Source organism: Lepidochelys olivacea (genome assembly GCF_965140295.1).
Source record: "Lepidochelys olivacea isolate rLepOli2 genome assembly, chromosome: 15".
NCBI classification, from domain to species: domain Eukaryota; kingdom Metazoa; phylum Chordata; order Testudines; family Cheloniidae; genus Lepidochelys; species Lepidochelys olivacea.
Genome location: NC_140425.1, coordinates 2,380,595 through 2,405,278, shown reverse-complemented (window position 1 = coordinate 2,405,278; position 24,684 = coordinate 2,380,595). Strand labels below are relative to the sequence as shown.

At 49.7% G+C, this 24,684-nt stretch overlaps 1 protein-coding gene across 3 annotated transcripts in view; it reads left to right on the top strand.

Annotated features, from left to right (window-relative positions):
- SEC14L2 (SEC14 like lipid binding 2) overlaps positions 1 to 23,657 on the top strand; it is a 40,966-nt gene extending 17,309 nt beyond the window's left edge. For all 3 annotated transcript variants that reach the window (XM_084649071.1, XM_084649070.1, XM_084649072.1), the window contains 10 exons: positions 2,199 to 2,242; positions 3,034 to 3,093; positions 3,218 to 3,406; positions 4,158 to 4,253; positions 7,155 to 7,215; positions 7,842 to 7,925; positions 13,219 to 13,325; positions 13,582 to 13,721; positions 14,192 to 14,361; positions 21,038 to 23,657. In XM_084649071.1, coding sequence (XP_084505197.1) covers positions 2,199 to 2,242; positions 3,034 to 3,093; positions 3,218 to 3,406; positions 4,158 to 4,253; positions 7,155 to 7,215; positions 7,842 to 7,925; positions 13,219 to 13,325; positions 13,582 to 13,721; positions 14,192 to 14,361; positions 21,038 to 21,192 — 1,106 coding nt within the window. In that variant the 3' untranslated portion in view covers positions 21,193 to 23,657. The remainder of the gene's footprint in view (positions 1 to 2,198; positions 2,243 to 3,033; positions 3,094 to 3,217; positions 3,407 to 4,157; positions 4,254 to 7,154; positions 7,216 to 7,841; positions 7,926 to 13,218; positions 13,326 to 13,581; positions 13,722 to 14,191; positions 14,362 to 21,037) is intronic.
- Positions 23,658 to 24,684: the final 1,027 nt, after the last annotated feature.

Sequence of the window (24,684 nt, the reverse complement as noted above, 5' to 3'; positions counted from 1 at the left end):
GGGTTCTGTGTAGGGCAATCTGGGTGCAGGCGGCTCACTGGGGGATTCGGGTGTAGGGGGGATCTGGATGGACAAAGGATTGTTGAGGGCTTCTGGGTGCAAAGGGACTCTGCAGGGGGGTCCAAGTGAAGGTAATTGGGTCTCAGCAGGAAGGGTGTCTGGGAGGGATAGAGCTCAGCACGGGGGTTTGGGTGTAGGGAGCTCAGTGTGGGGGTCCTCATGCTGGGGGAGTAGGGCTCAGTGGGGTGGGGATCCAGGTGCAGCTGGTTGGGGCTTGGTAGGGTGGGGGTACGGGTGGGTTGTTGGGGTGGTGCAGGGTGAGTGGGGCTCATTGGGGGGGTTCTGAGTGCAGAGAGGTGAGGCTCAGTGGGAGGGTCTGGGTATGAGGGGGTCTGGATGCACGGGGGTTGGGTGGATGGGTTAGCAGCTCCCTGTTCAGGGACCCCCCCCTGCAGCTGAGGAGCAATAGGTACAGGAAGCGCACGTGGGTGTGTGTTGGTGGGGGAGGGGGGGCAGTTTGCAGAGCTTCCTACAGCTGGGGGAGAAATCTGGGGGTGGGTCTGATGCAGAGGAAGAGGAAATTCTGTCCTGCCCAGCCCAGCGCAGGGTAGGAGGCACCAGCCAGGTCTTCCCCAGTCCCACCTCCTGCCCTGCAGTGATTTACCGCTCTGCCGGCTGCCCTGGGCACCGGACACATACTACTGAGGAGAGTCGCTCTTGTGGCTTCCCTTTGCCTCTGTCATGGAGTGTAGGGCAGTCAGGGCCCTGCACGCCCCACTTCCTGCAATTCACCATGACCAACAGCCAGCCAGTAAAACAGAAGATTTATTAGATGACGGAAACACACTCTAAAACATAGCATGTAGGTACAGAAAACATAGCTTGTAGGTACAGGGGATTGTTGGGGGCTTCTGGGTGCAAAGGGACTCTGCAGGGGGGGTCCTCAGTCAGATGCCTCTTGGGGAGTGGGGAGCCCAGACCCAGGTTCTGGGCCTCCCCCCATCTCCCCAGCCATCTCCAAACTGAAACCCCTTCCTGCTGCCTCACCTAGCCACACCCCCAGCCTTTGTCCAGTTTCCCAGGCAGAAGGTGTCACCTGGCCCCAACCCGCTCCTGGGCTCAGGTTATGAAGGGCAGCCACCAGTGCTGGCCATCAAGATCATCCTTCAGTGAAGTCACACCCCTATTTCCCATCACCATCTAGTATTGGTGCAGTACCGCAGGGAAACAGAGGCACGCCCTGTGTTAGCAGAAGACAGTAAACTAGTAAAACTCCCATGCAAAATTACCAGGTTAATATTCCCTACTCCATCACAGCTTCCCTGGCAGAAAGTCATTTTTCTGCAGGGAAGCACAGAAATCTGTGCGGGACATAAATTCTGTTCATATGCAGTGGTGCAGAATTTCCCCAGGAGTATCTTATAGGGGAATCGCCTGGTTTCTGCTCAGGTGTGTCTACTTGGTAACTAAGGTTGGCTGGTCCGAAGCCTCTAGCTCTTAAAGGGGCATGCCATCCTAATCCAGGCCCCTTGCTGGTCCCTGCATGTATCAGACTCAGAGCTCCTGGTTTCCATGACTGGAAAGCATGGCCACCTGTTGGTTCCTGCTAGCTCTGCGGAGCTAACTCAGCTGAGGGAGATGGAGTCTATTCCATCCTGTGGAACCTCAGCAGAACTGTCCAGCAGTCAGTGACTTCTGCACAACTCCCTGCTGGCATCACTGGCTGCAGAATAATAATGGGAAGGAGCTTTTCTCTTGCAGGTCTTTGGTTTGGATGCAGCCCAGGTAGTGGTGGTGGGGATTGGAACTCATCAGCATCTGATGGTAGGCAGGTGGCTTGTGCGCAATGAGTTGGTGGGTCTCAGCCCAGTGTGCAGCAGGCAGATATCCACATAAAACAAATTGCCACCCTAGCTGGTGCTATTCACTCCAATAGTGGCAGCTCAGCTGAGAAGCCATGGACTGAATGGGTCACGTGGACTGATCCCAGGAGTTCAGTCCCTCTGGTTGAGGGGCCAGGAACAATTCGGGGGCTGATTTTTCCCTGCTACTCCTGTACCTTACTGGCGCTGTGCTCCAGCCTCCAGTGCTGCCCTGCTGGCATCGTTCACCAGCAGGAACTCCTTGGGGCAAGCTTTTCAGATGGGTAATAACAGAATGGGCCTGGCCATGAGCATAACCTCCCCGTTCTGTTGCAGCTCGATGTTTCGACCTGCAGAAATCCGAGGCCATGGTCCGCAAGGTAAGAGAGCCTCCCAACCCCCATTCCTGGGGTTTCTACATCCCAAAGAGGGGGTGGGGGAGAGAACAAAAACAGTCCCCAAGCCCTGTGCCCCTGCACTGCCCACCCCTCTGTACACACATGCTGATTCCAACAGGATCCAAGCCCATGATCCCATGTGTGCAGCCATTGATAAACCTGCCCAGGCCCCCTAGCTACATGGCGGGCACTCCCAGCCTCTGGTTCCACAGAGTCCCGCTCACACCAGAAGTCTTTGAAGTAGTTATTTAATTGATTGCTCTTATCTTATATTTTAAACAAGATATACATTCCTTCCCTCTCTTCCTCACTTCCTGCTGCCCCACCCCCTCACCCCAGTCCACCCCTCTAGTCACAGGGGTTAAGGCCAGAAGGGGCCACGTGCTGTCCCAGCCCTGAGTCCCCGGCACAGTGCAGAGGGTGCACTTCAGCCCAGCCTGCTGCTCCCGCCTCACCCTCCACGCACACCCAGCTCTGCTGATGCCCCACAGTCTTGATGTGCGGCCCCCTGCTCCCTCCCCAGTTCCAGTCCTGAGTTCCTCTTGGGCACAAGCTGTCACTCACATGGAGGATCTTTCCCGACGCTGCAGCTGTGTAATCCATACGTCGCTCCCAGCCTTGCTGAGTTTTGTCCCACAATGTCAGTGTTTATCGGAGGAGGGTGGAAGACGTACACAGATTGCTGTATTTCCTGTCCCTGTCCCTGCTTGAAAGTGACCCAGACTGTTTCCCCCCCCCATTCTCAACCACTCCCCTCTGGTTTGTTTTAACAGTACCTTGAGGTTCGGAAGCACATGGATGCTGACAACATCATCAGCTGGCACCCCCCGGAGGTGAGTCCCCATTTGCCCTCTCCCTCCTGTCTTCAGGGCTGGATTTCCGCACCTGTTCTGGGTGTGGCCTGTGAACAGCTGAGCTTAGTGGAGGGAATCTAAGGCCTGTGTCTCTTCTGTGCAGGTGATTCAGAAGTACATGTCTGGGGGGATGTGTGGGTATGACCAGGATGGCTGTCCCGTCTGGTATGAGATCATTGGGCCCCTCGATGCCAAAGGCATCCTCTTATCAGCCTCCAAACAAGATCTGCTCAAAAACAAGTACCGTGACTGTGAGATGCTGCTGCAGGAGTGTAACAAGCAGACCCAGAAGGTGAGACCTCACTGCCTCCATGAATCATTGTCATCTGGGCCTGGGGAGCCCAGGGCAGGAAGGAGCCTGTAGGAGCGGCCGGGGACTTTCTGTCTTGAGATCTAGGGTCCTAAACTGGAGTAGGGCTCAGGAGAAACCTGCATTCGGACTTGGGCTAGGATCCTAGTAACTGAAATGCATTACAGGCTCTCTGTACCAGGGTCACTTTGCCCACCACTGAAATGTAGCCACCTCTGGGATGGAAGAGAGCAGCTGTTTAACAGCACACAGCAACACTGCAGAACATCTCAGAGCAGGTAGTGAAGAAGAAAACAGTGTCCAGTTGAAACAGTGGGTGGAATTCAGGGAGGCAGAATATACGTTACCTGCCTGTGTTGGAATATGCTCAGGACTTCGGGTGTTAACAGCCCAGCATGTTGGAACAGCTTTGGAATGTCAGATGGCCCCCTGAAGGACAGGGTCTCCTGCAGTGCCCCGTCACCACCCTGGAGCATTGGGGCCCACGCTGGGACGGGAGAGCATCCCCTACTGAGCCACATACACCACTCTGCCAGGATGACAGGTCATGCAGGGGGTCATGCAGGAAGGCACTATGCCTCAGGGCCCAAGCAGGAAGTGAATAGGAGAAAACCACCCGTCACACAGTAAAACAGAGTCTTGATTGAAGATGGCAGTGTGTTTCCCTGGGACGTTACCCTGCAGACGGCCGGAATGGCATCCATCTGAATCCTCTTGCTCTGTTCTCTTGCAGCTGGGGAAGAGGGTTGAGACGGTCATGATGATCTATGACTGCGAGGGGCTGGGCCTGAAGCATCTCTGGAAGCCAGCCGTGGAGGCGTACGGAGAGGTGAGGAGGTAGGGCTTGGGGGAGGGGGGTCTCTGTTTACATATTGCTTATTCTCCTTCCTGCAGAATGGTTTGGTGCATGGGTTTCCTCAGATCATATGCTTGCCCCCCACAAGTTCACTTCATGGTGATTTTCATGGTTAGTCCTCAGGTCTATGAAGCAGGCAAATAGATCTTCCCCTCTTTGTTAACAAGCGTCTACAGGCTAAAAGATGTGGTTGGTGGTTCCTTTCTCGGGAAGGAATCCAACTGGACTTTCACGGATTACACTGGCGTTGGCCAGACCCAGCATTATTCTCTTATTGAGGATATGACAGGATCACAGATACCGCAGTAGATGTTTGCACTGAGGGCCTTTCTTTTGGTTATCAGGTTAACTAGCCCAGCTGAGAAAGGATATGGCCGCACTGCAGTCAGCAGGTGCGATTGCAGCATATGCAGATGTAGCTTTGATTTAGCTCGAGTAGCAATAGCAGTGAAGCTGGCAGCTGCTCCAGTGTGTACCCCAGGGGCCTGGGCAAACTAGCTTTGATGTACCTAGATCAAACCTAGCTTGGGTATGCCTTACATGCTGCAATTACACCTCCTGATTGCAGTGCGCACACACCCACATCTTGGATAAGTGTCTGGATTGGAAGGTTGGGCTGGATAGTTTTAGAAGGGCTTCCTGGATGCGTTCAGTGGAGTGTTTGATGTCTTACCTTGGCTCTCCAATCTTCTAGATTTGAGGTGCTTAAGGCTGACTTTGGTTGCTTCTCTTGTTCCTACAAAATCCATGGAGTTTGGGTAGTTTTCCAGTGTTGCCAACTCTCACAGTTTTATTGTGTTTCTTGTAGTCTTTGGTGGTTTTTCTTAAAGCCCCAGCTCCTGGAGTCTTGGGAATATGTGAGAATCTCAGCTCTCATTTACCAAAAAAATAGTTTCTGGCCCTTATGGCAGTGGAAAAAAACCTCAAAAACCTGAACCCTAAAGGCTCAAAGAAACACAGAAAGCAAATACAAATAATTCCAAGTTATTTTTTTAAATCTCATGATTTTGGGAGATCTCACTCTTGACTGGTTGGTCATACTGACAGTGTCTTCCAGCATAGCTGGTTTGGAATGATTCTGTTTTAGCCTTCAATACTGGCCAATCCCCCACCATTTGAAAAATCATGTCGGGGCCCCAAAACCATGAGATTGCTGTAGAAATCGTGAGATATGCTTTCCCCTATGGTTGTGGGGTTCTAATAAGCATGGAAAGGCTTTAATGGTGTTATTCTTTCGGGGTCAAATTCCACCCCATGCAGAGGGCTATTGCTTAAGGCCTGGGCACTGCATGAGTCTCGCTTCAGCCCTACAGGTGCTATAGCCCTCTGCACAGGGGTAAATTTCCTCCTCTCTGCAGACGTCATCTGGTGACCCTGCCGTGGGAACCCTTCACGGGCAGGTTGTGACACAACAGGCACGCCTAGCCTCAGTTTCCCTTTCAGTATCCCTGAAAGGAATATTGTCTCTCAGTGTGCACTACCAAGCCCACCTCTGGGTGACGCTTGCTCACATACACCAGTGCAGTAGTTCCCTTAAAGCCATTCTCCAGTGTGCACAGTAAACACAAAGGTGCCGTGGTTTCTCCATTCCCCACTCCAGGGGAATCACCACCATCCACCCACCCACTCCATAGCAGCACATTGTTCCCAGTTCCTTTCACCCCCGATGCAAGGCCCCGCTCTCCAGGCCATCCACTTGAGAGTGGCCAGTCTCCACAGCCCCCATCAGGTGTCCCCAAGAGAGCTCCCCAGTGTCCCACTCCCCAGGCTTCCCTGCCAGGGGGGATCGACCCTCCCCCACCAACCCTCTTGAGCCCAGGCTCGACTTCCCCAGATAAGCTGGATCTTCCCCATTTGCCAAGGAGCCACTGCCTGAGCCTTAAACGCCTCAGGGGCCCTGAGCTGTGGCCAGTTCTCGCTAGCAGTGTTGTTCCACACAGCTCTTTCTACCTGCTGCTTCCCAGCCAGCTGGCCAATTCTCCCAGTCCCCTCCCCTCTAGGGCCCAGGTGCCCTCTCTTAAGCCCAGCTGGGGACAGGGAGGGGTCAACTGGCCAGTCACAGGTGCACTGGCCCCTTTTCTCCCCCCTTGATAGTAGAGCTAGTGAGTTTATGTCCTAGACTGACCCCTCTTTCCTGAGGAGCTGGGATTTGAATTGCTTGTTGGTCCTTTCTCTGTATTTATGACTGGCCTTTGCTCTTTGATTTCTGTTGCTCTCTGTTTCTGGCATGGGCGGGGGGAGATTCAGATTGGGGGACGAGAGGGTCACTGGGGTTTAAAGCAACCAGAACAACTGTCCCTTGGTGCAGAAGCCCTGGAGGGGAAGGAAGAGACTGGGAAGGGCTGTCTCTTATCTGAAATCATTGCAAGCTTTGGATGGGCTATTACCAGCAGGAGAGTGAGTTTGTGGGGGGGGGATGGGGCGGAGGGTGAGAAAACCTGGATTTGTGCTGGAAATGGCCCAACTTGATGATCACTTTAGATAAGCTATTACCAGCAGGAGAGTGGGGTGGGAGGAGGCATTGTTTCATGGTCTCTGTGTATATAATATCTTCTGCAGTTTCCACAGTATGCATCCGATGAAGTGAGCTGTAGCTCACGAAAGCTCATGCTCAAATAAATTGGTTAGTCTTTAAGGTGCCACAAGTCCTCCTTTTCTTTTTGCAAGCTTTGTGCAGGTTTCTGATCTGGCTCTGGGGAGGGGTGTGGGTCTGGTTCTGTCTCCTCCCGAACAGCTGTTTGCTTCTACAGCCCAGGGCTGCTGGCGGGAGCTGAGGCAAGGTCCCAGACATGAGGTACTAGGGTTGGCTGGAGGCAGGGAGGGCTTGGGCTAGGTTTCTGTCTCCCTGACTGAGAAGCTCTTTTGGATTCACAGCTTCTGTCCATGTTCGAGGAGAACTATCCTGAGACCCTGAAGCGCCTGTTTGTAATTAAAGGTGGGTTTAACCGCAATGCAGGACAAGGCTTGCATGCTTCCCCTCCCCGCCCAACTGTGCAGTTGCATGCACACGCCTCAATATACATGTGTGAGCTGAGACAGCAGACTTGCATTTGCAGGAGATGCTGCATGCATGTCTCTGCCCCCCAAGGGAGAGAAACACAGAACACCCAGTCTGGAGGGTGCTCTGTGCAGACCCTCTACCTTTGCCACCTGGGGTCCAGGGCTTCAGAGCCCTGGCTAGGATGATTTAGTTGGGGATTAGCCATGCTTTGAGCAGGGGCATGGACTAGATGACATCCTCGGTCCCTTCCAACCCTGATATTCCATGATTCTATGATACCCAGCTGGGGAAGCATGGTTGTTTGTGCCATGGCCCAGTAGGAAACACCACTGTCAGCCCAAGAGATGCACCATGTTGTTGGCCATGTGGTATGTTGTTCTCCCATCTCTATCACATTGGTACAACACTGGCACTCCATGGCAGGGATCGGTGAGAGGCGTGAGGAAGGCATTGCAGATCCCTGGCAGGGGGTGGTGCTGGAGGTGGAAGGCCAGGGTGAGAGGATGGTGTGAAGGATTTCTTGCCCATGATGCTATGTTCTCTCTGTACCATCCTTGCAGCTCCCAAGCTCTTCCCTGTGGCCTACAACCTCATCAAGCACTTCCTGAGCGAAGACACCCGCAAGAAGATTGTCGTCCTAGGAGGTGAGTTTGACCCTGCCCTCTTTCCCTGCCTTGCACCACTGCTTCCAGCCTAGCTCATGGGCCCAAAATGACCAGGCCCCCAGTCCCAGAGCCCCTTTTCTAATGGGAAGTTGCTGCCCAGCCCGAGTCTGATCCCCTCTGCTCAGTGCAGGGACATCACCAGACTGCTGCTTCCTGTGGCCTACTTGATGCCCCAGTCCCACCATTCACAGACAGTTGTTCTGTTTGGGCATGGAGGGCCTCATGATGATCATGATGCTGGGCAGGATAAATGAACCCATTCAAAGCGTCTTTGTACATCTCACTGGCTCAGCGGGGCTGGGGCTGATCAGCAGCTGGATGGGAGACCTCCCAGGAAGACTCAGGCGGGTGTGAGTGACTTGGTGGCAGAGCTTGCCCCTGCGTGGCACTAGGGGGCAGCGCATTGCTGGAAGTACCATATTTCAGATGAAATGTAAAATCGAGCTGGTGTGTTTTAACTGCCTGCGGGTGTCTTTGTAAACTGATCCACCCTCCTGGCCAAGTTTCAGTTTGCAGGGCTACACCCTGTCTCCCTAAATCTCCCCCACGCCCCCTTCACTACGTGTCCTGCAGGACTGCTTAGTGGTGCTGTGAATGATTATAAACAGCTGTCCTCCCCAGAGGCTGGTGCAGTGATGTACTGTACACAGTCTGTAAAGCCCTTGGAACTAGAGCTGTCAAGCAATTAAAAAAATTAATCACAATTAATTATGCTTTTAAATTATAATAGAATACCATTTATTTAAATATTTTTGGATGTTTTTCCACATTTTAAATATATTGATTTCAGTTACAACACTGAATACAAAGTGTACGGTGCTTACTTTATATTTATTACAAATATTTGCCCTGTAAAAAACAAAAATAGTATATTTCAATTCACCTAATACAAGCACTGTAGTGCAATCTCTTTATCATGAAAGTTGAACTTACAAATGTAGAATTATGTACAAAAAATAACTTCATTCAAAAACAAAACAATGTAAAACTTTAGAGCCTACAAGTCCAATCAGTCCTACTTCTTGTTCAGCCAATCGCTCAGACAAACACATTTGTTATATTTGCAGGAGATAATGCTGCCCGCTTCTTGTTCACAATGTCACCTGAAAGTGAGAACAGGCATTCTCATGGCACTGTCATAGCCGGCGTCACAAGATATTTACGTGCCAGATGCGCTAAAGATTCACATGTCCCTTCATGCTTCAACCACCACTGCAGAGGACATGCGTCCATGCTGATGACGGGTTCTGCTCGATAACAATCCAAAGCAGTGCAGACCAACACATGTTCATTTTCATCATCTGAGTCAGATGCCACAAGCAGAAGTTTGATTTTCTTTTTTGGTGGTTCGAGTTCTGTAGTTTCCGCATTGGAGTGTTGCTCTTTTAAGACTTCTGAAAGCATGCTCCACACCTCATCCCTTTCAGATTTTGGGAGGCACTTCAGATTCTTAAACCTTGGGTCGAGTGCTGTCGCTATCTTTAGAACTCTCACATTGGTCCCTGCTTTGCATTTTGTCAAATTTGCAGTGAAAGTGTTCTTAAAATGAACAACGTGTGCTCGGTCATCATCCGAGACTGCTAGAACAGGAAATACATGGCAGAATGTGGGTAAAGCACAGAGCAGCAGACATACAATTCTCCCCCAAGGAGTTCAGTCACAAATTTAATTAACACATTTTTTTAATGGGCGTCATCAGCATGGAAGCATGTCCTCTGGAATGGTGGCCGAAGTATGAAGGGGTATACGAATGTTTAGCATATCTGGCACGTAAATACCTTGCAGTGCCAGTTACAAAAGTGCCATGCGAATGCCGGTTCTCACTTTCAGGTGACATTGTAAATAAGAAGTGGGCAGCATTATCTCCCATAAATGTAAACAAACTTGTTTGTCTTAGCAATTGGCTGCACAAGAAGTAGGACTGAGTGGACTTGTAGGCTCTAAAGTTTTACATTGTTTTGTTTTTGAGTGCAGTTATGTAACAAAAAAGCCCTACATTTGCAAGTTGCGCTTTCACAATAAAGAGATCGCACTACAGTACTTGTATGAGGTGAATACTATTTCTTTTGTTTATCATTTTTACAGTGCAAATATTTGTAATCTAAAGTGAGCACTGTACACTTTGAATTCTGTGTTGTAATTGAAATCAATATATTTGAAAATGTAAAAGAAATCCAAAAAAATTTAATACATTTCAATTGGTATTCTATTTAACAGTGTGATTAAAACTGCAATTAATCATGATTTTTTTTTAATCCGCATGAACTTTTTTGCATTAATCGTGTGAGTTAACTGTGATTAATTGACAGCCCTACTTGGAACCCTTGTGTTAAAAGGATAAAGAAATGTGAGATCATTAGTCCATTGCTATTAAAGGGAAACAGTCAGGTGAGCCAGGGGCACCTTAATATTGTGACCTGTGTATTTCCTTCTTCACTTCTTAGCTTTCTTCTTGAAACAAAACCCAGTGTGACCGCTTCTCCAGCTGGCTCTGTGCTGCCACTGGGCTAACAAACCCTTTTCCCAGGCTGGCACTGCTTATGCCACTGGTGATGCCGTTTCCTGCACAGGAAGCAATGGAATCTGATGAGGTTCAACAAGGACAAGTGCAGAGTCCTGCACTTAGGACAGAAAAATCCCATGCACAGCTACAGACTAGGGACCGAATGGCTTGGCAGCAGTTCTGCAGAAAAGGACCTAGGGGTGACAGTGGACGAGAAGCTGGATAGGAGTCAACAGTGTGCCCTTGTTGCCAAGAAGGCCAATGGCATTTTGGGCTGTATAAGAAGGGGCATTGCCAGCAGATCGAGGGACGTGATCATCCCCCTCTATTCGGCATTGGTGAGGCCTCATCTGGAGTACTGTGTCCAGTTTTGGGCCCCACACTACAAGAAGGATGTGGAAAAATTGGAAAGAGTCCAGCGGAGGGCAACAAAAATGATTAGGGGACTGGAACACACGACTTATGAGGAGAGGCTGAGGGAACTGGGATTGTTTAGTCTGTGGAAGAGAAGAAAGAGGGGGGATTTGATAGCTGCTTTCAACTACCTGAAAGGGGGTTCCAAAGAGGATGGATCTAGACTGTTCTCAGTGGTAGCTGATGACAGAACAAGGAGTAATGGTCTCAAGTTGCAGTGGGGGAGGTTTAGGTTGGATATTAGGAAAAACTTTTTTACTAGGAGGGTGGTGAAACACTGGAATGCGTTACCTAGGGAGGTGGTGGAATCTCCTTCCTTAGAAGTTTTTAAGGTCAGGCTTGACAAAGCCCTGGCTGGGATGATTTAGTTGGGGATTGGTCCTGCTTTGAGCCGGGGGTTGGACTAGATGACCTCCTGAGGTCCCTTCATAGAATCATAGAATATCAGGGTTGGAAGGGACCCCAGAAGGTCATCTAGTCCAACCCCCTGCTCAAAGCAGGACCAATTCCCAGTTAAATCATCCCAGCCAGGGCTTTGTCAAGCCTGACCTTAAAAACCTCTAAGGAAGGAGATTCTACCACCTCCCTAGGTAACGCATTCCAGTGTTTCACCACCCTCTTAGTGAAGAAGTTTTTCCTAATATCCAATCTAAACCTCCCCCACTGCAACTTGAGACCATTACTCCTCGTTCTGTCATCTGCTACCATTGAGAACAGTCTAGAGCCATCCTCTTTGGAACCCCCTTTCAGGTAGTTGAAAGCAGCTATCAAATCCCCCCTCATTCTTCTCTTCTGCAGGCTAAACAATCCCAGCTCCCTCAGCCTCTCCTCATAAGTCATGTGTTCCAGTCCCCTAATCATTTTTGTTGCCAACCCTGATATTCTATGATTCTATGAAACAAAAAGCCATCATTCATTTGAGCCCCATTCAATGTGCATCAGCGGATGGCAATCCAAACAGTGCGTTTCATGTTGTGACACTGGCTTGAGAGCCACAGGGAGTGGAGTCCACAACTGTGGCCAATGCACCTCGAGCTTCACTCTTATTATTTAATGACCAGCAGGGCCCCGGCCCAAAGCTTACAGTCTGAACAAACAAGCCAAACCCAAGCGGGGCATTCTCAGGGACACTGAGAGCCAGAGAAACTCAGTCACTTGCCCAAGAGCTGGGAATTGAAGCCAGCTCTCCTGAGTCCCACTCCAGCACCTTCCTCCTAAGAGCTCACTGCCTTTCTCCTCCGAGCTGAAGGCGTAGCCCCTCCAGTGGGAGCCAGGTGGTCACTCTCCATGGCCCATTCAGTCATTAGCCTGTCTGCTAAGACTGGCCCCAAGGGAGCCAGTGGCGTGTGAGGAGATGGGTGGTGTTCTCTAAACCGGCAGGCTGGGTTAGGCAGGGGTCCAGGCAGAGACAGAGAGCCAGAGCCAGGCACTGTTGGGGTAACACCGTCCTATGCTAATAAGGCACCTTGGCCAGTGCCTCTGATCTGTCCCCACTGTCACAGGACTATACACACACCTGTGTCAGACGGGGCTGGGCTGAGAGCCGCCAGCTCGCTCCAGCCATTGGCCATGAGGATGGTGTTCGATTTCTGCTAGCCCAGGCTGGCTCTGGACCCAGGCTGTAACTTGATGACACGAGGCGGAGAGTGGAGCCAAACGTTTGGGTCAGGCCTGGCCTGTTCTGGAGCAGGGACAAGCTCGGCAGCCATCACTGTTCTGGCCTTTAGTTCTGTGTGTCACTGACACAGAAATGCCCCCTTAAGAGCAGCTGTGGGAGCATTGTCATGCTTGTGCTGCGGGCACATGTGGGCACTGGAGATGGCTGCCAGGGACTAACCTTTGGCTCCTAACCCCCGCGTGCTCTGTGCTGAGCTCCCTGCACTTCTCAGCTCAGCTGGCCAGACATGGTCAAACTACAAGGCTGACGTTGGTTCCATTTCCTTTGGTTATCTCAGCTCCTTGGCAGGATTCCTGCAGCGCAGAGAGCGTTACTTGTCTCCACCCCTCCTCTCCTTGTCTCAGCTGAGGGGCGGGTCTGCTATGCGCCAAGCCAGTCTCCACCACGCCAGAAACTGTGCCACCCTAGCTCCATGGCATCACCACTCCCAGCGCTCACATGCTGGGGTGGAAAGACATGGGGAGGGACTGGAAGCGCAAACAGATCTTTTCCATCCCTCACCTCTTTGGTTCTGTTTCCCCCACCCCAAGGAGCTCAGTGTGCTGTAGGTACCTGTGTTCCCTTCCGCCCTGTGATCCCAGCAGAGGAGAGGGTCCCCCTAACTCCCACTCCAGCTCGCTAGCCACAGAGGACGGCTCCTGCAGATGTAACCTCTGTGCTCCTCTCTCTTCTGCCAGCAAACTGGAAGGAGGTCTTGCAGAAGTACATCGCCCCCGAGGAGATCCCTGTGGTGTACGGGGGAACCCTCCGGGATCCAGACCAGAACCCCAAGTGTGTGACCAAGGTATAATGACCCCATCCTGAACACCAGCATCCCCCACTCGCATGCTGGGGTGTCAGCCACTGCTCTTCCAGTCACAGCCCAGCTCTTCTAGTGCAGCCACCAGCTGGGGAGCCCCAGTGGGAGACGTGGCAGGGGAGAGGCCTCTGGCCTCCAATGCAGGAGTCCTCTTGGTCATCTTGTGTCTGTGATCCCAGGGTGGGGGTGATGCCGGGGGCGATGCCCTCGTGGCTCAGGGCCTGGTTCTTGCTCGTTCCAGATTAACTATGGCGGTGACATCCCCAAGAAGTACTACGTGCGGGACCAGCTGAAGCAGCAGTATGAGCACTTGGTGGTAGTGAACCGGGGCTCCTCCCACCAGGTGGAGTATGAGATCCTCTTCCCAGGCTGCGTCCTCAGGTAGGGAGAGCTGGTGTAGAGCTGTCCCCGGAGCTACCAGCAACACATGGGCCCTGCCTGGGGCAAGCAGATAACAGGGGCGGTGTGAGGATGAATTGGGGCGGGGGGCAGTGCCAAGACATGGGTCACCCCAGCCACCTGGGCCAGCCCACCTACACAGACGGCGGTGGGGTAGGAAGGTACCAAGGCTTGGGTCAGATGAGCTATCTAAGCTTAATGAGTTCTGGGTCACACCAACTACCCGGGCATGACACTCCGGTCAGGGTGAGCCCACTGAGTGTGCGTGGGGGTAGTTACTGAAGCAAGGGTTAGCCCCACTGTATTAGGAGAGGATGGATGGCAAGGTCTGGGTCAGCTCCACAGGCTGCAGGGTGGTACCACGGTCTAGACCAGCCTCATTGTATTGGGGTGGGGTGGTTATGAGGGGAAAGGGTCATGGGAGCCCCGTGTCTACGGCCTCATCCCGTCAGGTGGCAGTTCATGTCCGAAGGGGCCGACGTGGGCTTTGGGGTCTATCTGAAGACTAGAATCGGGGAGCGGCAGCGAGCTGGCGAGATGACAGAGGTGCTTCCAAACCAACGCTACAATGCCCACCTGGTGCCCGAGGACGGCTCCCTCACCTGTTCCGTGGCCGGTATCTGTAAGTGGCTCCCTCTTCTTTGCTGCTGGGAGCTTCCCCATCTGTTGGCCACAGAGATCATGCTGAATCTGCTGGGGGGAGGAGTTGGGACCTAAGGGGCACCATCTCTGCCAGCATTTATGGAAAGAAAATACAGAGAATTCCCCAGGTAATTGGCCCTGAAATTAGTGTCTCAATCTCTGAGCTTCCCTACAGCTGCAGGTTAATCTGCCAGCTGGAAATGCCACCCTCAGAGCGAGTTTCTGCCCTGTTCTGGCCCAAGGTGTCTCACTGACACCACTTCATGTGGGCTGGGGAATGGGTGGATGATGTGGGAAAAATGAATCTATTTAAGCCTGAATAACTCTAAAGGCCACATCAGCTTGCATCACAGATATAAAACGCTTCGCTCATTAGTCTGCCTGATCTTACCCATGTAACAGAATCAGCCAGTTCAACCAGAAACCCATTCAGGTGATAAGTAGCCTTTGCTGGGATTACTCTGTAAACTAGTATCTCAGCAGGATTTCCAGGAGGAGTTTCCTGGGCTCTCCCTGGGAACCAATTCTGCTGAATTAAATACAAAGAAGGAGCAGTCAGACTCCTGCAAAGTTGTATCTAATCTCTTTATATAGAACTATTTAATACGTGGCCATTTAAATAAGAATATAAGAACGGCCATACTAGGTCAGACCAAAGGTCCATCTAGCCAGGTATCCTGTCTTCCGACACTGGCCAATGCCAGGTGCCCCAGAGGGAATGAAGAAAACAGGTAATCAAGTGATCCATCCCATCATCCATTCCCAATTTCTGGCAAACAGAGGCTTGGGACACCATCGCTGCCTATACTGGCGAATAGCCATTGAACTTATTTAGTTATTTTTTAAATCCTTCATGAACTTATCTAGTTCTTTTTTGACTCCTGTTCTAGTCTTGGTCTTCACAACATCTTCTGTCAAGGAGTTCCACAGGTTGACTGTGCGTTGTATGGAAAAAATACTTCCTTTTGTTTGTTTTAAATCTGCTGCCTATTAATTTCATTTGGTGACCCTTAGAATCATAGAATCATAGAATATCAGGGTTGGAAGGGACCCCAGAAGTTCATCTAGTCCAACCCCCTGCTCAGAGCAGGACCAATTCCCAGTTAAATCATCCCAGCCAGGGCTTTGTCAAGCCTGACCTTAAAAACCTCTAAGGAAGGAGATTCTACCACCTCCCTAGGTAACGCATTCCAGTGTTTCACCACCCTCTTAGTGAAAAAGTTTTTCCTAATATCCAATCTAAACCTCCCCCACTGCAACTTGAGACCATTACTCCTCGTTCTGTCCTCTGCTACCATTGAGAACAGTCTAGAGCCATCCTCTTTGGAACCCCCTTTCAGGTAGTTGAAAGCAGCTATCAAATCCCCCCTCATTCTTCTCTTCTGCAGGCTAAACAATCCCAGCTCCCTCAGCCTCTCCTCATAACTCATGTGTTCTAGTCCCCTAATCATTTTTGTTGCCCTTCGCTGGACTCTCTCCAATTTATCCACATCCTTCTTGAAGTGTGGGGCCCAAAACTGGACACAGTACTCCAGATGAGGCCTCACCAATGTCGAATAGAGGGGAACGATCACGTCCCTCGATCTGCTCGCTATGCCCCTACTTATACATCCCAAAATGCCATTGGCCTTCTTGGCAACAAGGGCACACTGCTGACTCATATCCAGCTTCTCGTCCACTGTCACCCCTAGGTCCTTTTCCGCAGAACTGCTGCCTAGCCATTCGGTCCCTAGTCTGTAGCTGTGCATTGGGTTCTTCCGTCCTAAGTGCAGGACCCTGCACTTATCCTTATTGAACCTCATCAGATTCCTTTTGGCCCAATCTTCCAATTGGTCTAGGTCCTTCTGTATCCTATCCCTCCCCTCCAGCGTATCTACCACTCCTCCCAGTTTAGTATCATCCGCAAATTTGCTGAGAGTGCAATCCACACCATCCTCCAGATCATTTATGAAGATATTGAATAAAACCGGCCCCAGGACCGACCCTTGGGGCACTCCACTTGATACCGGCTGCCAACTAGACATGGAGCCATTGATCACTACCCGTTGAGCCCGACAATCTAGCCAGCTTCCTACCCACCTTATAGTGCATTCATCCAGCCCATACTTCCTTAACTTGCTGACAAGAATACTATGGGAGACCGTGTCAAAAGCTTTGCTAAAGTCAAGAAACAATACATCCACTGCTTTCCCTTCATCCACAGAACCAGTAATCTCATCATAAAAGGCGATTAGATTAGTCAGGCATGACCTTCCCTTGGTGAATCCATGCTGACTGTTCTTGATCACTTTCCTCTCATGCAAGTGCTTCAGGATTGATTCTTTGAGGGCCTGCTCCATGATTTTTCCAGGGACTGAGGTGAGGCTGACTGGCCTGTAGTTCCCAGGATCTTCCTTCTTCCCTTTTTTAAAGATTGGCACTACATTAGCCTTTTTCCAGTCATCCGGGACTTCCCCGGTTCGCCACGAGTTTTCAAAGATAATGGCCAGTGGCTCTGCAATCACAGCCGCCAATTCCTTCAGCACTCTCGGATGCAACTCGTCCGGCCCCATGGACTTGTGCACGTCCAGCTTTTCTAAATAGTCCCAAACCACCTCCATCTCCACAGAGGGCTGGCCATCTCTTCCCCATTTTGTGATGCCCAGCGCAGCAGTCTGGGAGCTGACCTTGTTAGTGAAAACAGAGGCAAAAAAAGCATTGAGTACATTAGCTTTTTCCACATCCTCTGTCACTAGGTTGCCTCCCTCATTCAGTAAGGGGCCCACACATTCCTTGGCTTTCTTCTTGTTGCCAACATACCTGAAGAAACCCTTCTTGTTACTCTTGACATCTCTCGCTAGCTGCAGCTCCAGGTGCGATTTGGCCCTCCTGATTTCATTCCTACATGCCTGAGCAATATTTTTATACTCTTCCCTGGTCATATGTCCAACCTTCCACTTCTTCTTAGTTCTTGTTAGTTCTTGTGTTATGAGAAGGAGTAAATAACACTTCCTTATTTACTTTCTCCACACCAGTCATGATTTTATTTCCCTCCCAAGTTGTCTCTTTTCCAAGCTGAAAAGTCCCAGTCTTATTAATCGCTCCTCAAATGGAAGCCATTCCATACTCCTAATAATTTTTGTTGTCCTTTTCTGAACCTTTTCCAATTCCCATATATCTTTTTTGAAGTGGGCAACCACATCTGCACTCAGTATTCAAGATGTGGGCGTACCATGGATTTATATAGAGGCAATCTGATATTTTCTGTCCAATGATCTATCCCTTTCTTAATGATTCCCAACATTCTGTTGGCTTTTTTGGCTGCCGCTGCACATTGAGTGGATGTTCTCAAAGAACTATCCACAAGGACTCCAAGATCTCTCTTGAGTGGTAACAGCTAATTTAGACCCCATCATTTTATATGTATAGTTGGGATTATGTTTTCCAATGTGCATTACTTTGCATTTATCAACATTGAATTTCATCTGCCATTTTGTTGCCCAGTCACCCAGTTCTGCGAGATCCTTTTATAGCTCTTCGCAGTCTGCCTGGGACTTAACTATCTTGAGTAGTTTTGTGTCCTCTGCAAATTTTGCCACCTCACTGTCTTATTCCTTTTTCCAGATCATTTATGAATATGTTGAATAGGACTGGGCCCAGTAAGAACCCCTGTGGGACACCACTATTCACCTCTCTCCATTCTGAGAACTGACCATTTATTCCTACCCTTTGTTTCCTATCTGTGAACCAGTTACCAATCCATGTGAGGACCTTCTCTCTTATCCCATAACAGCTTACTTTGCTTAAGAGCCTTTGGTGAGGGACCTTGTCAAAGGCTTTCTGAAAATCTAAGTACACTGTAGTCACTGGATCACCCTTGTCCACATGCTTGTTGGTCCCATCAAAGAATTCTAGCAGATTGGTGAGGCATGATTTCCCTTTACAGAAACCTTGTTGACTCTTCCTCAACAAATTGTGTTCATCTATGTGTCTGACAATTTTGTTCCTTAATATAGTTTCAACCAGTTTGCCCGGGACTGAAGTCAGGCTTACCGGCCTGTAATTGCTGGGATCACCTCTGGATCCCTTTTTAAAAATTGGCATCAAATTAGCTATCCTTCAGTCGTTTGGTACAGAAGCTGATTTAAATGATAGGTTACAGATTACACTTAGTAGTTCTGTAATTTCACATTTGAGTTCCTTCAGAACTCTTGGGTGATACCATCTGGTCCTGGTGACTTATTACTGTTTAGTTTATCAATTTGTTCCAAAACCTCCTCTAATGACACCTCAATCTGGGACAGTTCCTCAGATTTGTCACCTAAAAAGAATGGCTCAGGTTTGGGAATCTCCCTCACATCCTCAGCCATGAAGACCAATGCAAAGAATTCATTTAGTTTCTCCGCAATGGCCTTGTCATCCTTGAGTGCCCCTTTAGCGTCTCGATTGTCCAGTGGCCCCTGTCATGAAATTTGGGGGAGACAGGGCCCTGCACTTCCCCCACTTCCTGAGATTCCACCTGACTCTCAGCCAGCCAGTAAAACGGAAGGTTTATTAGACGACAGGAACACAGTCCAAAACAGAGCTTGTAGGTACAGACAACAGGATCCCTCAGTCAGGTCCATCTTGGGGGGTAGGGAGCCAGACCCAGTTCTGGCCTCCCTCCATTTCCCCAGCCAGCTCCAAACTGAAAACCCCCCTCCAGCCTCTCCTCCAGCCACACACCCTGGCTCCTCCTCCAGCCTTTGTCCAGTTTCCCCGGGCAGAAGGTGTCACCTGGCCCCATCCCCCTCCTGGGCTCAGGTTACATGCTCAGGTATCGTCCCCCAAGTGAAGTCACATCCTGATATCCCATCACCAATGCAGACAGTAACTGCAAAACTCCCATGCAAAATCCCCAGGTCAATCCTCCCCACTCCCTACTTCGTCACAGCCCCACTGGTTGTTTAGCAGGTTTCCTGCTTCTGATGTACTTAAAATTTATTTTGCTATTACTTTTTGAGTCTTTGGCTAGCTGTTCTTCATATTCTTCTTTGATCTTTCTAATTATATTTTCTTCTTCATTTGCCAGAGCCTATGCTCCTTTCTATTTTCCTCACTAGGATTTAGCTTCCACTTTTTAAAGGATAGCAGTACTTGTGGCACCTTAGAGACTAATCAATTTATTTGAGCATAAGCTTTCGATGCATCCGATGAAGTGAGCTGTAGCTCACGAAAGCTCATGCTCAAATAAATTGGTTAGTCTCTAAGGTGCCACAAGTCCTCCTTTTCTTTTTGCGAATACAGACTAACACAGCTGCTACTCTGAAACCTTTTTAAAGGACGCCTTTTTGCCTCTCACTGCTTCCTTTACTTTGTTGTTCAGCCACCGTGGCTCTTTTTTGGTTCTCTTACTAAGTTTTTTAATTTAGGGTATACATTTCAGTTGAGCTCTATTATGGTTTCTTTAAAGTTTCCATGCAGCTTGCAGGAATTTCACTTTTGGTGCTGTATCTTTTTAATTTCTGTTTAACTAACTTCCTCATTTTTGTGTAGTTTCCCCTTTCTGAAATTAAATGCTACAATGTTGGGCTGCTGTGGTGTTTTCCCCGCCACAGGGATGTTAAATTCAATTATTTTATGGTCACTATTACCAAGCGGTCCAGCTATAGTCACCTCTTGACCGGATCCTGTGCTCCACTTACGACTAAATCAAGAATTGCCTCTCCTCTTGTGGGTTCCAGAACTAGCTGCTTCAAGATGCAGCCGTTTAAGGCATCAAGAAATTTTATCTCTGCATCCCGTCCTGAGGCGACATGGACCCAGTCAATAGGGGGATAGTTGAAATCTCCTATTATTATTTTTTTTATTTTTATAGCATCTCTAATTTCCCTGAGCATGTCCCAGTCACTATCACCATACAGGTCAGGGGGTCGGTAGTCTATCCCTACTGCTATATTCTTATAATTAGAGCATGGAATTACTATTAATAGAGATTCTGTGGTACAGTTGGGTTCATTTAAGATTTTTACTTCATTTGATTCTACGCTTTCTTTCGCATATAATGCCACTCCCGCCACAGCATGACCTGTTCTATCCTTCCGGTATATTTTGTACCCGGTATTACTGTGTCCCATTGATTATCCTCTTTCCACCAAGTGTCTGTGGTGCCTATTATATCAATATCCTCATTTGATACGAGGCACTCTAGTTCACCCATCGTATTATTTAGATTTCCAGCATTGGTATATAAGTACTCTAAAAACGTGTCACTTTTTAGCTGTCTGCTATTACATGATGTAGTTGAATAGGAATCTTTTTAATTTGACTGTTTCTCATCAGCTCCTACCCATATTTTATCATATTCCATCCTCTCCTCCTTACTAGGACATAGAGAATTTCCATTAATAGATCCTCCCCTAAGGGATACCTCCGGCCGAACCATGTGCTCCTCCACACCTGTCGGCTTTCCCCCAGCTCTTAGTTTAAAAACTGTTCTATGAATATTTACTACCAACAGGGTGTTAATGCAACCTTCTTCTGGGGAGTTGATATCTCCCAGATCTGTATCCTCCAGCCACTAATGGGCAAAATAACTACACACATTCACAGGTCTGGTTCTGTCCAGCTAGGGGCAGGGCCCATGGATCTCTTCTTCGCACTGAATGTGGAATAACCTCTCTCCCCTCCTCCTTCAGACGTTCTGCGGTTTGACAACACCTACAGCTACCTCCATGCCAAGAAAGTCAGCTACACAGTGGAGGTTCTGCTGCCAGACAAGAAGTCGGAGGAGCAGATCCAGCACCTGGAGGAGACCATGAATGAGTTGGACCTTAACGATGTCCGCCAGTGACAGCTCTTAGAGCCCCCTCGTCGTCTGACCCCCATCACCAGCCCCACTCCCAGCTCTTTCTCATAAGCAAACCCAGGGCTTCTCCCAGACCCAGCCAGCCAGCTCCCATGGGGAAGTGAAAGTGGAACCATTCTCCAGAGAACTTCTGCTAGTTGCCATTAGAACGTTCAGGCAGCTTCTCTGGAGTGTTCTTTCGGGCATTCCCTCGCCCTGGGTTGGCCGTGGGGCATAGAGGGGGTGTTTGTAGGCAGGGGAATGGATACTACAGCGTGGAAGGTTTCCCATCTCTTCTTTGCAGTTGCCGAGAATGAACATAACTGAGCTGGGGAGTCAATATCAGCATGGCCAGGGTCTAGGATCTAGCACTCTGTGCCCTGACATGCACCAGTTCAGGCTGCCAATCTAGCCAGCATCTGCCAGGTTAATCTGTCCCTGATCTGAACTCCAGGCTTTAAGCATCTGGAGCTAGTGGGAGGGTCATGGGGTGTTCTGGAGGGAAACCCCTTCTATTATCAGTAGGTTTGCCCTCCACCTGGGCTGAGCTGAAAACAGGGTGGAAAAGGGGCACTTCTTGGCATGTCCCCTACAGCATAATGAGGTGAAACAGCTGAGAGCCGAAGTCTTGGGGTGGTAGCAGCTGGTGTTGGTGGCAGGGCCCTGGCCATCCAGGCCAGCAGAGCTTTTCAGGAGGACAGGGTGCCCCTTCTTCCCCACCCCTCTGAAAACTTCCCCAACACTTGTTTGTGTAATTCACTGCCTTGCTCATTAACATTCACACCTTACGAAGGGCTGGAGCTTCCCTGGGGCCAGCAGATCCAGGCTCCACGGTCCCAGGGGGTATTGCTACCCATAGCACTGTAGCGAGGCTTGCACTGGGCTCCATGGCCCAGTGTGCCCTAGAGGGGCAGGGATCCATAAAGACCAATCAGCTACAAGGGAGTGGGGCAACTTGAGAAAGCAAATCACAGTGGGGAGAAGGGGCAGGGCCTGGGAAGCACAGACAAAGGGGGAGGGAAAGTGGGATGTAAGGGCTTGTTTGGGGCATCTTCCCCTTCATGTTAAAATCAATAATACAGAGCAAATCCCAGAGATGACAATGTCACCTTTCATGCCCCCCTCCCCGCCCCCAGGGCTGGTCTGAGGCATAAACACGTCACCGCACTTTAAGGAGGACCCAGGCATTTAGAAGGTGGCCTGACCTATCTTCCCCCTGTGGGAAGGAAACTCATGGTTGGCCTCTCACTCCCGCAGTCCCAGCAGGAAGCCTAGCCCCTGCCAATGGTAAAGCCACCTCCAGCCCATCCTGGGGCACTAGGAGGGGAGGTTCCCATGAGAGACACACCCAGCAAAGCTTTCAGCAATCTCATTTTCCAGGTCAGCATCAAGAGATGGTGGGGTGATCCAGGGCCACTGAATTCCTGACCCCTCAGCTGGCCCAGAGTTATGTGCAATGAGGACATTGGTTCTGAATGCAGCTGTTGCTCATTTCACTGACTTCCCAACCCTCAGCTTGCGGGACCTGATCCCCATCCACGGGGGAAAGGGAGCGGCACTGGGGGTGGGGTAGGAAAAAGACTGCATGGGGAGGCCAGGAGCAGGTATACACTGCAGACTGTACACTGCATTAGGGTGCAAATGGAGCAAGTGGAAAGGCCTGAGCCGAAGACACATCAGAAAGCCAGCTCTAGATTGGAACCAAGATGGCTCAAGCATCCACAAGCAAGTGGAGGTCTCTCATGCAGTTGCACTGTGTTCTGGAACACAGAGAAACAGCCAGTGCAAATTGTATGTGCAGCAGATCCCAGAGACAGCAAAGATGGGACACAGTCCCTGCGCAGCTCTGATTTTTGAGGACATCTCTGGAACAGCCAAGCATGGTGTCAATATGGGAAAGCACTGACCATAGAGGGGGAACCGGTGGATTTCATGAAGGACAAATTCCTCCCAAGTTTTGAAGGAAGGCTGCAGCACTCACTCAGTTGGCTGGAAAAGATATGGCACTTTTTATTCTTTGGATCATGGACAGTAGAGAAAAATAATAAGTTAATATGTGATGGGTGGGCATTATGAGGCTAAGCAGCCTAGACTGTATCACCCCATCTGTGCCTCGGGCTCTGACCATCCTAGGTGGGCCATACTGGGTGATACAGCCCAGCTTATGTCGGCCCATCAGTGCCTTACATAGGTTGCACTGGTAATAGGAACTCTAGTCTTAAAGGGGGACCAGGTCTCTTCTTCCAGGGAATGACTAGCTCTGTAGGTTGTGTGTCTTTAGAAGGGATGTTTACAGGATGATGAGCATAGCATGATTGTTAGCAGGTGGCAAGGCTATCTGGAGGCTGCTGGCTCTGCAACCTTTACAGAAGCTCCAGGCTAGAAAGGTTACAAAATGAGAGTAAAAAGAAAAGGAGGACTTGTGGCACCTTAGAGACTAACCAATTTATTTGAGCATAAGCTTTCGTGAGCTACACCTCACTTCATCGGATGCATACTGTGGAAAGTAGAGAAGATCTTTTTATACACACAAAGCATGAAAAAATGGGTGTTTACCACTACAAAAGGTTTTCTCTCCCCCCACCCCACTCTCCTGCTGGTAATAGCTTATCTAAAGTGATCACGCTCCTTACAATGTGTATGATAATCAAGTTGGGCCATTTCCAGCACAAATCCAGGTTTTCTTCCCCTTCTCCCCCCCCCCCACAAACCCATTCTCCTGTTGGTAATAGCTTATCTAAAGTGATCACTCTCCTTACAAACCTGGATTTGTGCTGGAAATGGCCCACCTTGATTGTCATACACATTGTAAGGAGCGTGATCACTTTAGATAAGCTATTACCAGCAGGAGAGTGGGGTGGGGGGAGAGAAAACCTTTTGTAGTGGTAAACACCCATTTTTTCATGCTCTGTGTGTATAAAAAGATCTTCTCTACTTTCCACAGTATGCATCCGATGAAGTGAGGTGTAGCTCACGAAAGCTTATGCTCAAATAAATTGGTTAGTCTAAGGTGCCACAAGTCCTCCTTTGCTTTTTGTGGATACAGACTAACATGGCTGCTACTCTGAACAATGAGAGTAAATTCACATAGGAAAGGGAAAAAGATGGAGCCATCTGGAGCCTCCATCACAGCCACTAGCTCCCAGCCCACCTGCCCTTTCAAATCCTCATGTGCCAAGGTAAACATTGAAGGTGAGATGGTTTGAAATAACAATGGATAATTATAGGATGGAATAATATATATTTTGTGCTATCTCTCGGTGTTCACAGGCTTTATTAGTAAATGGCTGAACAGATCACTGTCTCATCTGTTCATTTGGGGGTGTGGGTTCATAAACGATCAAGGTGGCCAGACTTCTGTGCTCCCTGCCTTCAGCCCTGGCCCTTGTGCTCGCACCAGCTGAGAGTCCTTCCCCTCTCCCTGCAGCAAGAGAGCCCCCACGTTGGTTTAATATCATGGGGGTTTAAGCCAATCTCATGGCTTAGGGGGGCCTCATT